Raw genomic sequence first — 14,011 nt, 5'->3', positions numbered from 1 at the left:
TTCACGTGCTGTACTATTCTATATTGTATGTTATGGATCCTAGTTCACTCTCGAATGAATATATTTTACTAAGTCATAATCTTTATACTGAGGCAATCCCCAACCCAAACCAACACATTTAAAACTATCTCAAATCATCATTCCATTCAGTTAGAAATGTTGGTACATTGTTCAGTGTTGATTTATCATGATTTCAAAGCAAATGCTCTTGGTTTTTGTCCATTCTTTCCAGCAGAGTTAAATCTTCCATATTTGTGTAGGATAGTGCTAGTGTACTGGTCAGTGGGCCGTAGGGCACGTTTCCATGCTGTATCTCTAAAGTAAAGTGGTCTAAAGGCCCTTTGGCCCACAAAGTCCGTGCTGACCATCAACCACCCATTTACACTCATCCTATGTTAATCTCATTCAACGTTATTCTCTCCATATTGTAATAAAATCCCCTCAGTTTCTACCACTTTCAGAGTAATTTACAGCTGCCAACTGACCTTTGAAATGCACGCCTTTGAAATGTGAAAGCGAAACCGGAGCACCCGGAGGAAACCCACACAGTCGCAGGAAGAGCACGCAAACTCCACACGGACAGCACCTGAGGTCAGGATCGAACCTGGGACCTCTGGCGCTGCGAGGCAAGGGCTCTACAAGCTGCGCCACTGTGCCGCCAAACTTGTTCCCAGACTGTAGAGTAATTGAATTCCCAGGCATGGCTTTTCATCTCCGGTTTTCAATTTGTATCCTTCATTGGGTAGAGTATCACAGGGGAACAAAGCAGACGGAGAAGCCTGGCTTTATAAGAAGGGCTGTTGGAAATGCAAGTAGAATCAGTCCCATCTGAAAGAGAAAAGCAGGTTAATGATTCCCATGGGAACATCTTCCAAAAACCAGTCAGTATTTCAGATTCAACCATCTGTCTTATTTTTCAACCTGTCTGCGTTTTAATTTTTAGTGCTGTTATTATCTTCATATGCTCTCAGTGCGTGTAAGGGATATGATAAAGAAGAAATGGTTTCTTATAAAGACTGATTAACAATTTGCCACTACTTTTCTTTTTGGGGTATTTAGAATCCTGTTCTTAGTTTAGTTATTTAGTTTAGAGGTACAGTGCAGAAACAGGCCCTGCGGCCCACCGAGTCGGCACCGATCAGCGATCCCCTGCACACTAGGGACAATATACACCAAGCCAATTAACCTACATACCTGTATGTCTTCGTAGAGTGTGGGAGCAAACCAAAGATCTCGGAGAAAACCCACACGGTCACAGGGAGAACGTACAAACGCCATACAGACAGCACCCATAGTCGGGATCAAACCCGGGTCTCCTGCGCTGCAAGTGCTGTAAGGTAGCAGCTCTACCGTTGAGCCATCGTGGCCGCCCCTAGTTTCATAGATCCCCATTTTATCTTGTCCCAAAATTCCTTGTCTGTGCCTTCATATATTTGTAATGAATTTTCAACATTAATGTACAAAGACTGGAAACATCAGATTACAGGTTTATTTCAATTATATTCCAGATGGTGTTTTGAACTGTTTATATTTATCAAAGTTCTGGTCACCCCATTACAGGAAGGATGTGGGGGTTTTGGAGAGGGAGCAGAATAGGTTTAGCAGAACGCTGTCTGGATTAAAGGGTATTAGCTACAAGGAGAGGTTGGACAAACCGGGTTTGCTTTCTCTTAGAAACATAGAAACATAGAAAATAGGTGCAGGAGTAGGCCATTCGGCCCTTCGAGCCTGCACCGCCATTCAATATGATCATGGCTGATCATCCAACTCAGTATCCTGTACCTGCCTTCTCTCCAGGTACAGAACTCTGGAGGTTGAGTAGAGATCTGATACGAGTATATAGCATTATGAGAGGCATAGATAGGGTAGACAGTCAGAATCTCTTTGCCAAGGTGGACATGTCAAAAATGAAAGGGTGCATTTTTCGAGTGCGAGGGGCAAAGTTGAAAGAAGATGTTTAGTTTAGAGAAGCAGTGTGGAAACGTGCCCTTCAGCTCACACAGTCCCTACACTAGCATTCTCCTACACACCGGGGGAAATGCACGTCCTTGGAGTGAAACCGGAGCACCCGGAGAAAACCCACGCTGTCACAGGGATTACGTGCAAACTCCATACAGACAGCATCCATAGTTGAGATCAAACCCGGGTCCCTGGTGCTTTAAGGCTGCACCTCTACCACTGTGCCATTATGCCGCCAATATGTGTCATGCAAGCTTTTTTGCACAGAGGGTGGTTGGTCCCTGGAAAATGTTGCCAGGGTTGGTGCTGGAGGCAGGTGTGATAGTGGCTTATAAGAGGCTTATAGATAGGTGTATGTGTACGCAGAGAATGGACCAATAGGGTTCGCGTATATGCAGAAGAGATTAGATTATTTTGGCATTATTCTCAGCACAGACATTGTGGGCCAAAGGGCCTGTTGTTGTGCTGAAATATTCTATGTTTTTATCTAAGCTTCTACTTGCTATTTGAGTACTGCAGAACTGAAATGTCCTACAGTAGAGACAGTAATTGCTCACCTATTAGCGTAATGTAGTTGATGGAATAACACACAGCCATGAAAAACGTCAATGACAAATAGCCAGCATTCAAGGATACACTGATAATTGATCAGAAGAAAGTTAAAGGGAAATTGTACGAATGTATTATTACAAATAAATGAATAGCATATTTTGACAGTCATTTGTTGCACAGTGGAAGATTTCTTTATTCGAGAATGCAGTGGGGAAAATACAATTTCTCCTGTCAAAGTAGAATGAATTATTGGTGTAATTATCTCAAATGTACTGTACCTGCTATCCTGTTAAGGTGCTTGAATTACCAGCAAACTCTGTAGCTTTGAGTCAATTGAGAATTTGCTACACAATCTCTAAACCATAATGATTAGGAGAAATATCCTCAAACTGACGTGAGCAGATCAGATCTATTTTTTTGATGTTATCCACTAACCTGTTCCCTAACATGAACCAGGCTGTTTTTTGTTAAGAGATACAGCATGGAATCAGACCCTTCAGCCCACCGAGTTCATGGTGACCATCGGACACCTGTTCACACTAGTTCTATGTTTTTCCCTCTTTCTCATCCACTCCCCACACACTTGGGCCAATTAACACACATATCTGCATGTCTTTGGGATGTGGGAGGAAACTGGAGCACCCGGATGAAGCCCACACGGCCACAGGGTGAATAGCAAGTACTATGACAAGACATTTGAACAAGTACATGGATAGGAAAGATTTAGAAGGATATGGGCCAAATGCGAGTGGGTGGGACAAGTGGAGACAGGATTCTTGGTCGGCATGGGCAAGTTGGGCTGAAGGACCTGTTTCTTGATTCTATGACTATTTACAAGGATTCAATGATATTGTGAGAATGGAAATAGTGCTTTGGTAATTGAATGGCATGGAAGTAATGAATGGGATATAAATCCTGAAGACGTTTGGAGTGGTCGACATGCTTCCGGGAAAATTCAAGGGGGTGTCGTAACGGCCAGGGAAAGGGACAATAAATTAATGGTGTTGACATGAGCAGCCAACAGTGCAGCCCAATACCAAGCCTTCAAACAATGAGTTCAATGTAGGGAGGGATCTTCCCACTGTGGTGTCTCCCAGTGTAAGTGGGGAATCCATGACTCAGGCTGTTGTACAGCAAAGAAACAGCCCCCTCGGTCCAACTTGTCCATGCTGACCAAGATGCTCCATTTAACCTCATCCCATTTGCCTGTATTTGGCCCATGTCCTTCTAAACCTTTCCTATCCACATTTAAGTGTGGAAAGGGTACAGAGAAGATTTACGAGGATGTTGAGGCAGGTTCTATCTCAACGTTTACAAAACATTTGGACACGTACATGGATAGGATAAATCTGGAGGGATAATAATAATAATAATGGATGGGATTTATATAGCGCCTTTCTAATACTCAAGGCGCTTTACATCGCATTATTCATTAATTCCTCAGTCACACTCGGTGGTGGTAAGCTACTTCTGTAGCCACAGCTGCCCTGGGGCAGACTGACGGAAGCGTGGCTGCCAATCTGCGCCTACGGCCCCTCCGACCACCACCAATCACTCACACACATTCACACACAGGCAAAGGTGGGTGAAGTGTCTTGCCCAAGGACACAACGACAGTATGCACTCCAAGCGGGATTCGAACCGGCTAGCTTCCGGTTGCCAGCCAAACACTTAGCCCATTGTGCCATCTGTCATCCCGAGGGATGTGGGCCAAACACGTTCAGGTGGCACTAGTGCAAATGGGGCACCTTGGTCGGCATGGGCAAGTTGTGCCAAAGGGCCTGACTCCACCTATCCAAATGTTGTTTAAATATTGTTATGTACCAGTCTCAACTACTTCATCTGGAAGCTCATTCCATATACTCATCACCTTCCATTTGAATAAGTTGCCCCTCGGGTTCCTGTTAAATATTTCCCCTCTCTCCTTAAACCTACACCCTCCAGTTTTGATCCCCCTACCGTGGGGAAACAAATCTGTGCATACACTCTATCTATTGCCCTCGTGATTTTAAACACCGCTAAACCTCCTGCGGTCCAAGGAATAAACTCCTCGCCTGCCCAATCGCTCCCTATAGCTCTGGTGCTGAAGTCGTAGCGACATTCTTGTAAAATCTTCCCTGCACTCGTTCCAGCTTAATGACATCTTTCCTACAGCAGGATGACCAAAACTGATCAAAATACTCCAAGCTTGCCAACCTCTCCTGTAGCTTAGATACTTGTATTTTGGCACATCTTTAAACACATTGGAATCTCTCTCTTCCCCTGTGAGGCACTTAGTTTGTAGGAAGGAACCGCAGATGCTGGTTTAATCCAAAGATAGACACAAAATGTCGGAGTAACTCAACGGGACAGGCAACATCTCTGGATAGAAGGAACAGGTGACGTTTCAGGTCAACTCAAGTCAAGAGTCATTGGAGTTTATTGTCATGTGTCCCTGATAGGACAATGAAATTCTTGCTTTGCTTCAGCACAACAGAACATAGTAGGCATTGACTACAGAACAGATCAGTGTGTCCATATACCATTATATACATAAATACATGAATAAATAATGTCCCTTCTTCAGACTTAGTTTGTTGTTTTAAAAACATTATTCATGTATGCCATTGGGAAATACGTCTCTCAATTTCATTGTCGTGTATGTTAACAAGATATTTCTCATAATTGTGTTAAACACAGTGACGTCTTTTATATCCCAATAAACTACATTCCACACGTAAATGATTTGGCAAGCCTACAAAAATTTAACACGCTATTAAATATCCAAATCTGAAGGTCAGAAATTAATTATAAACATAAACTAATCTCAGTTCATTCGGCCAAGTTCCATCATTGTAGTCTACAATTGGATCTAAAAAGAAATTAGTGTTTTACCTTGATCATGTTATCCAGACTCCAGGTCATTTATTAACAAGAGCAATTCCCTGATTTTCATTTTAAAGTGTCTTTTACTGTGGCCCTTCATCCTACTTCCAAAAAATTATTTAGTGTTTTGCATCTTTCCCTTTTGATATCATTTACCATCGAATTTAGATGTACAAAGTCATCTTAGTTTAGTTTAGAGATACAGCGTGGAAGTAGGCTCTTCGGCAGACCGAGTCTGTGCCGACCAGCGATTTACCCCCCCCCCCCCCCCCCCCCCATACACAAGCACTATTCTACACACTAGGGACAATTTACAATTTACAAAAGCCAATTAACCTACAAACCTGTACGCCTTTGGAATGTGGGAGGAAACTGGAGCTCCTGGAGAAAACCCCAGAGGTGGGATAGTTTCTGTGCTGTATCTCTCTAATGTTTACAGTGATATATGCAACAATATTAAGCATTTTGTAGGTACACAAAAATGCTGGAGAAACTCAGCGGGTGCAGCAGCATCTATGGAGAGAAGGAAATAGGCAACGTTTCAGGCCAAAACCCTTCTTCAGACTTGTAACTGTGGGAATGCTAAAAATGTTACTACATTTTGTTGGTGACACAAGGAACTGCAGATGCTGGAATCTTATTCCACCACCTTTCCTAAAAATCTTCGCTCTTTTGGCTTTATTGATTTTATCTCCATTATATGGATTTTTTTTAATATACGTAGATTCGAAAATGTGTATGTTTTTTTTCAACATGCTTTTCTATTTCGATGCTTTTGTTGAAATTTATCTCGTTTTGAATCTATGAGGCTAAATAGTGCCTTTGCATTTACAATACAAAGCCACTATATATAATGGAAAGGGGTGGAAGGTGAGGAAGTGTCTGGGTGCTGTTCATGAAATATCATCCAATATATGCAGCAAAGAAAGCCTCCAAAGAGCTCTCTTTGATCCTGTTAATATTCCACTGATTTAAAGCTTTGTACGTTGAAGGAAGGTCAAAAACTAGGTTCAAGGTTGGAACTTAATCTGTTCCACAAGATTTCAGATGGTTGAGGGAAACTTGTCCATTGTGTAAAAATAATAGTTTCCTTCTTAATACAAATTTTACTGGATTTGGTTTCAAGAGTGGACATCTGTCCATTGACTTTTGTTAAATTCTTAGCATAAGGCTAAGAGAGTAAAACTTCCATTTACTAGAAAATGACACTCTAAATATTTTCCAGTCCCACAGCTAAATGTGGCACTTATAAAGTTAAATGCGCAGTTTGTGTATATTGTGTTGCTGCAAGGCAAACACTTTTCCTTTTTAAACTGCATGGCTCTCAGTTTTCTACCAACTGTCGGAAGTCTATTGTTTGAGTCGTTCAGTCATTTTTTCCCTTTTGTATTGTACGTGGTGTATACAGGAAGTTCACAGTCGTGGGTGGGGGGGTACATCCAGTTTAACTGCTACCCTGAGATTTCTTTAAGGGAGAACATAGCAGTGCATAGAACTTCATTCATTGCCCGTGACAGCACATGAGCTATGGCAGAACAAGTTTCAAAATATTCTTAAATCTAGCTAAAATCAGGATAATGTTGCAAATGTCCAGTCTTGGCTCACTGCTGGATCCAGTTATGTGACAATTTATACACACTTCTACCAATTTTTATTTATAGAATCATAGAGCACGGAAACAGAGATATTGGCCAATTTGCCAATGCCAACCTAGATAATAATAATAATAATGGATGGGATTTATATAGCGCCTTTCTAATACTCAAGGCGCTTTACATCGCATTATTCATTCACTCCTCAGTCACACTCGGTGGTGGTAAGCTACTTCTGTAGCCACAGCTGCCCTGGGGCAGACTGACGGAAGCGTGGCTGCCAATCTGCGCCTACGGCCCCTCCGACCACCACCAATCACTCACACACATTCACACACAGGCAAAGGTGAGTGAAGTGTCTTGCCCAAGGACACAACGACAGTGTGCACTCCAAGCGGGATTCGAACCGGCTACCTTCCGGTTGCCAGCCGAACACTTAGCCCATTGTGCCATCTGTCGTCCCAAAGCCTCATCTATACTAGTCCCACCTGCCCACGTTTGACCCATATCCCTCTAAACCTTCCCTTTGAAAGCTTCAAAATCCTGGGAGTAATTATCACCAGCAACTTGTCCTGGACCAACCATATAGAAGCAATGGCCAAAAAAGCACACCAATGCCACTACTTCCTTAGAAGGCTTAGGATGTTCGGCATGTTCCCAGTAACTCTCACCAACTTCTGCAAATGCGCTGTAGAAAGCATTTTATCGGGATGCATCACCGCATAGTTTGGGAACAGCTCCATCCAAGACCGCAAGAAATTGCAGAGAATTGTGGACGCAGCCCAAACCAACAACACAGACCATCACACAAACCAACCTCCCTTCCATTGACTCCTTCTACACTTCATGGTGCGTCGGTAAGGCCACCAGCATAATCATGGTCACTCCCTCTTCTCCCCTCTCTCATCAGGCAAGAGGTGTAGAAGAGTGAAAACGCTCACCTCCAGATTCAGGGACAGTTTCTTCCCAGCTGTTATCAGGCAACTGAACCATCCAGCCAGCATCTAGATAGCGGTCCTGAGCTACTATCTACGTTACTGGAGACCCCTGGACTATCTTCAATTGGATTTTGCTGGACTTTACCTTGCACTAAACGTTAGTCCCTTTATCCTGTATCTGTACACTGTGGACGGCTCGATTGTAATCACGTATTGTCTTTACGCTGGCTGGTTTGTACGCAACAAAAGTTTTTCACCGTGCCTCGATACATATGACAAAAACTAAACTAAACTATCCATGTACCTGTCCAAATATCTTTTAAATGTTATAGAACATTTGTTATAAAACCTGCTTCAACTCCCCCCTCTGGCAACTCATTCCATATACCCACTACCGTCTATTTAAAATGTGTTCCTGTAATTCCTTTGATTAAATGATTTTCAGAAATAGAGCTGTTATTTTGATCCCCTCCTATTTCAGGAGGAGTTATTTATTCTGAGCTACCACTTGCACTGTCCATTCCATTCACCCAATGTTCAAAACAAGCCTTAGAAATAAGGTTTACCATGTTTCCGGCCTTGGTGTTAATATTGCCATTCGTCATAAACATTCTGGTAAAATCTTGGCTTGGTGCATTTCCTGGCAAAGATTCAACGTTCCTAGCACTTCCCCTTCCTAATTCCATCAGCCCAACATCCCTTACATCGACTGGGCTCCCCACCAGTGACTCCATCTATACTTCACGCCTCCTGAGAAAATGATCAAAGCACTGTCCTACCCCGGTCATTCCTTCTTCCACCTGTTCCCATCGGGCAGAAGGTACTGGTCGGTGTGGACTCGATGGGCTGATGGGCCTTGCCTATCTGGGCGGCACGGTGGCACAGCAGTAGAGTTGTTGTCTTACAGCGCTTTCAGCGCCGGAGACCCGGATCCGATCCCGACCACGAGTGCTGTCTGAATGGAGTTTATACATTCTCCTCGTGACCGCATGGGCTTTCTCCGAGATCTTCAGTTTCCACCCACACTCCAAAGACATGCAGGTTTATAGGTTAATTGACCTGGTATAAATGTCAAATTGTCCGTATTGTGTGTGTAGGGTCGTGTTAATGTGCGGGGATCACTGGTCGGTGTGGACTCGGTGGGCCGATGGACCTCTTTCGGCACTGTATCTCTAAACGAAACGAAACTAAAATCCATGTCCTCCACAGATGTTGCCTGACCCACTGAGTTACTGCAGCACATTGTGTCATATTAAAGATTCCAGCATTTGCAGTTCCTTGTGTCAAATATCTAGCAGTGTTGCCCTTTCACTTCTCCTTTGCCTCATTCGTCTAATTTATTAACCCATGAAGACATTGGGCACCTTTGTGAATACCTCATTGCATTCAGGAGAGAGTTAGATTTAGCTCTTAGGGCTAACGGAATCAAGGGGAGAAAGCAGGAACGGGGTAAAGCCATGATCATATATGAATGTCGGTGCTGGCTTGAAGAGCCGAATGGCCTACTCCTGCACCTATTTCCTATGTTTCTCCCACCACACCCATTATCCTCATTCAGTACAACTGTCAGGGTTGTGTTGCCATAACCTAGATAACAGGCACCTTATGCATTGAGTCTCTCGCACCAGGGGCAATGCGCAAGCCCAGATTTCACGCTCTGAAGGATTTACACTCACGAGGTCTCTCTGTGAATTGTTCTCATCACAATCCTGCTTCCTTTTTGATGTTTCCAGTTGGAAACTAGCCATACACGTAGAATTACAGCTAATAAATCTCAGCATCAAAGTCCCCTTCTCAAGGGCAAATCTAAAGGACCATCTGAACCAAATTGTATTGGTTACAGTTTTAAGTAAGCATTTCTTTTGGGCGTGAATGGAAACTATCCAATTAAGAATATCCACTTTTTCAGGAATTATCAACGTCACGAGGATTTGCCATGTTGATGAGCTCTTTAATCTGTCACCTTTCTGGTTAGGCTTGGGTTCATTGTAATAACTATGGTGAAAGGAAACTACTTTTAGTGATCAACAGTCCAAACACAGGAATTGACGAAGGGAAATGGAGGTGGATGTCGTAAGCTGGCCTTCACATCATCTTCTAATGTTCTGTTATTGTCAGCTTAAAGCATATCCGCTATTAAGGTGGTAAGGCATTAGGAAAATTGCACCGTGCACGTAAAGTTCAGGGTTTTTTTTGTTTTTTAGTTTAGAGATACAGACCAGGCTCTTCGGCCTACCACGTCCGCGCCAATCAGCGATCACCCCATGCATTAGCACACACAACGGACAATTTATAATTCTTACCGAAGCCAATTAACCTACAAAGCCATAGGTCTGGAATGTGGGAGGAAACCAGAGCACCCACCCTGTACAAACTCCATACAGACCGCACCCGCAGTCAGGGGCAAACCCAGGTCTCTGGCGCTGTAAGGCAGCAACTCTACCGCTGCACCACCGTGCCACATTTAGCGTGACCTATAGTTTAAAGTCATCAAAATATTTCTTGTCATAATAAGTTTTAAAACAAAACTGTGTCCCTCAAACACGATATTTACTAAACAGCCTGATTATCTGCTATGAAATGGGCTCTTGCCCAGCACTGTGAGTATGTGGTGAGGGCAGTGTTTTTTAGTGATGGTACACGCTGCTGAGCTTACCGGCACCTCTAAAATGTGCAACGTCATGATTTCATTTTTCGGCAACATGGGCGGCTCAGTGGTGCTGCGATAGTGTTGCTGCCTTTACAGTGCCAGAGACCCAGGTTCGAACCTGACTACGGGTGCTGTCTGTATGGAGTTTACACGTTCTCAATATGACCGCGTGTGTTTTCCCCGGGTGCTCCCGTTTCCTCGCACATTCCAAAGACGTCCAGGTTGGTAGGTTAATTAGCTTTGGTAAGTTGTAAAATTGTTCCCAGTGTGTAGGATAGTGCTAGTGCACGGGGATCATTGGTTAGCACAGACTCGGCGGGCCGAAGGGCCTGTTTCTACCCTGTATCTCAAAAGTCTAAAGTGACACATATGTTTATTAAACATGTGAACCAACACTATTTTGTCTACAAAATTGCTCTCTCAATTTGTAATCTAAATTTATTGTTATAAAGACATCCATAAGACTCTCAGCTTCTGTCTCTTTGGCGTTACAAGTCACTTGACATCTTATTAATCCTTCAATATAACTGAGCTGACCAAATGCTCGGTGCCCTGACAGTATGAGTAATAGTACGGATCTGTGTTCTGGAGGGAATCATCCTATTTATTTTCCCCAGATCCCCTGATTCCTAAATTGAAAGATTATTTTTTAAAGACATAAATAAGGCGGGTACATGGATAGGAAAAGTTTAGAAGGATATGGGCCAAATGCAGGTAAGTGGGACTAGTGCAGATGGGGCATCTTAGTCGGCATGGGCAAGTTGGGCTGAAGGGCCTGTTTCTGTGCTGTATAACTCCGTGACTACATCCTCGCATAACTAAAGTTGAAGACTTTGGAACGTAGGGGTAATATTTAGGTCGACAAATAAAAAATGAGTATTTCTGTACACTGCAGACAGCTTGGATATAATCATATCTAGTCTTTTCAATGACAGGATAGCACATAACAAAAGTTTATTGTCTAATAAACAATAAACTAAACTAAGCCAAACTACATTACTATATAATATAATGCTATAGCTTTTTGGAGATACCAAGAACTGGCCTGACCCGTTGAGTTACTCCAGCATTTTGTGTTTTGCTGAATATCTTTGTGTGGCTTTCAAATGCAAGTTAAAGATGCATGCACTTGCAGAATGTTGTATTAAAGCAATTCCTTCTTCTCATTCCGCCCCAGTCTTCGAACCTTAGACATAGAATTTATGAGGCGGCTGAGCAAGGTGGTGAACATTGTCGCCGTCATCGCAAAAGCAGACACTTTAACGCTGGAAGAGCGGGACTTCTTCAAGGAAAAGGTAAGCCAATTTCTTTTCAAAAAAACATCTTAAACCCCATAATTGTCCATGAATGTGGCAACGTTTCCTTTCCATTATCTTGCCCTCCACCGCTGAGGTGATTTCTATTGCCTGAAGGAAAAATGCAGATTTATTTTGAGTCCGTCTCTGCTGTATTTTGGAAGCTGGGAATATAAACAGGAATCGTGGGACTTACTGGCAGGTACATTTAGTTATTTTATGACTTTACATAACAGTTGTTATGTCCACTTGAGTTACTCCAGCACTTTGTCTTTATCTTCGGTATAAACCAGCATTTGCAGTTCCTTTCTACTCTCTTTAGATTATGTGTTTCACGTGTCCATTAGTTGCAGTTGGACCTCCATAAACAAGGTTATAGGACACGATACAAACAGTTCGACAGGGTGGAAGTCAGAGTATTTATTTTTAATTGCCCAACTCTGAAAACAAAATGCTTTTGATGTGGATTTGCTTTATTTTAATCAGTAGGATAAGACTGAGCCCTAATCAGCTTTACTTTTCACCTCTTGTACGAATGGAAGTGCCCATTTTAACAGAGCTGCAATGAAACTGAACGTGTTGGAAATGCTCGGCAGGTCCGGCACCTTGGATTCTGTTCACACATTCCCCGACTGCTCCACCGAGGGAGGTTCGTTGGAAATTGAGCAACAGTGCCTTATCTTTCCGACAAAGGATATTTCAGCTTTCCAAAGTCAACTCTCCATTCCAATTTAAGTAATGAGCCATTGTTTTCTTTCTTCCCCCAAGAGCTGCCAACAATCATTCAACAATTGCCATCAATACCTCCTCCAGACTCATTGTTCCTTGAGTCTTTATCAGGCTTAATTGACCATACATCATTATCTCTTTCATCTCTGCTTGCTTCATCTCTGTTGCTTCACAGTCTGGTGCAGATAATCTATTTTGAAACAAGGAGCTGCCAAAGCTGCTTTACGGTAGAGTTGCTGTCGCACAGTGCCAGAGACCAGCACCCGTAGTCAGGATCGAACCCTGGTCTCTGGCACAACTTTACCACTGAGCCACCCCAAAGTTACTTTTTTAGAAAAGTTATTAAAAAAAAGTTAAAAAAATTATTATTAATTAAATTCAGCAGTCGGTCCATTGAACAGCTTAAGCAGCTTATCGGACATTGATCTGCCAGTGACACCAACAAAAATAAATGGAATGCGTCTTTTTGTCTACAAAAAAAAGCACAAACTAGATTTATTATTTTTATGCATTTTCAATGTATAATTATTAGTTGATAAGCAGATGTTTCAAGATGATTCATCCCATGAGTTTGGATCATTTCATTCTAAAAGCCCTCTGGTGTCCTTAACTGGAATGATCCCATTTGGATGGATGAAAGAAAAAAAGATACAACATGGACGTGGGCTCTTCGGCCCATCAAGTCCACGTCAACCATCGATCAGAGATAGCTTAGAGGGACTTCTTATTTGATTTGGACAAGTAGGGTCGAAGGGCCTGTTTCCGTGCTGTAAAACACAATAGCTGTGATAGATCAGTGAATAAACAGTGACAGATTATTGATTAGTTAAATTGACTGAAAGAAACAGCATGGACACAGGCCTTTCGGCCCATCGAGCCCACACCAACCATCGATCACCCATTCATACTAGTTCTATGTTATCCTACTTTCTCATCTCCTATGCACCAGGGGGGGGGGGCAGTTTACACATGTTTTTTTTTATAGGGACTGGTCAGATGACATTTCAATTTCAGATTAGGGTCATTTTTCAGTCTGTAGAAGTGTCCCGACCTGAAGCATCATCTGTCTATTTCTTTCACAGACGCAGCCCAAACCACTTTAAGTTTAGTTTTAGTTTAGAGATACAGCGTGAGAACAGGCTCTTCAGTCCACTGGCTCCGCGCCGACCAATGATCACCCGTACACTAGTTCTATCCTACAGGCTCGGGACAATTTACAGAAGCAAATGAACCTACAAACCTGAACGTCTCTGGAGTGTGGGACGAAACCGGAGCAGCTGGGGGGAAACCCACGTGGTCACAGAGAGAGCGTAGCAACTCTGCACACACACCACCCATAGTCACGATCGATCGGACCGGGTTCTCTGTGGCAGCAAGGTAGCAACTCTGCCACTGTGCCGCCCACTTCTTTTGAGAATAACTAAATCCTGC

The 14,011-nt window shown here is 43.0% G+C and overlaps 1 protein-coding gene across 6 annotated transcripts in view; it reads left to right on the top strand.

Moving 5' to 3' along the window:
- septin9 (septin 9) overlaps positions 1 to 14,011 on the top strand; it is a 311,371-nt gene that overhangs the window by 279,054 nt on the left and 18,306 nt on the right. For all 6 annotated transcript variants that reach the window (XM_033044636.1, XM_033044632.1, XM_033044635.1 and 3 more), the window contains one exon: positions 11,734 to 11,851. In XM_033044636.1, the coding sequence (XP_032900527.1) occupies positions 11,734 to 11,851 (118 nt within the window). The remainder of the gene's footprint in view (positions 1 to 11,733; positions 11,852 to 14,011) is intronic.

This window comes from Amblyraja radiata, chromosome 26 (genome assembly GCF_010909765.2).
Source record: "Amblyraja radiata isolate CabotCenter1 chromosome 26, sAmbRad1.1.pri, whole genome shotgun sequence".
Classification (NCBI taxonomy): domain Eukaryota; kingdom Metazoa; phylum Chordata; class Chondrichthyes; order Rajiformes; family Rajidae; genus Amblyraja; species Amblyraja radiata.
This window is presented reverse-complemented; position numbering and strand designations above follow the sequence as displayed.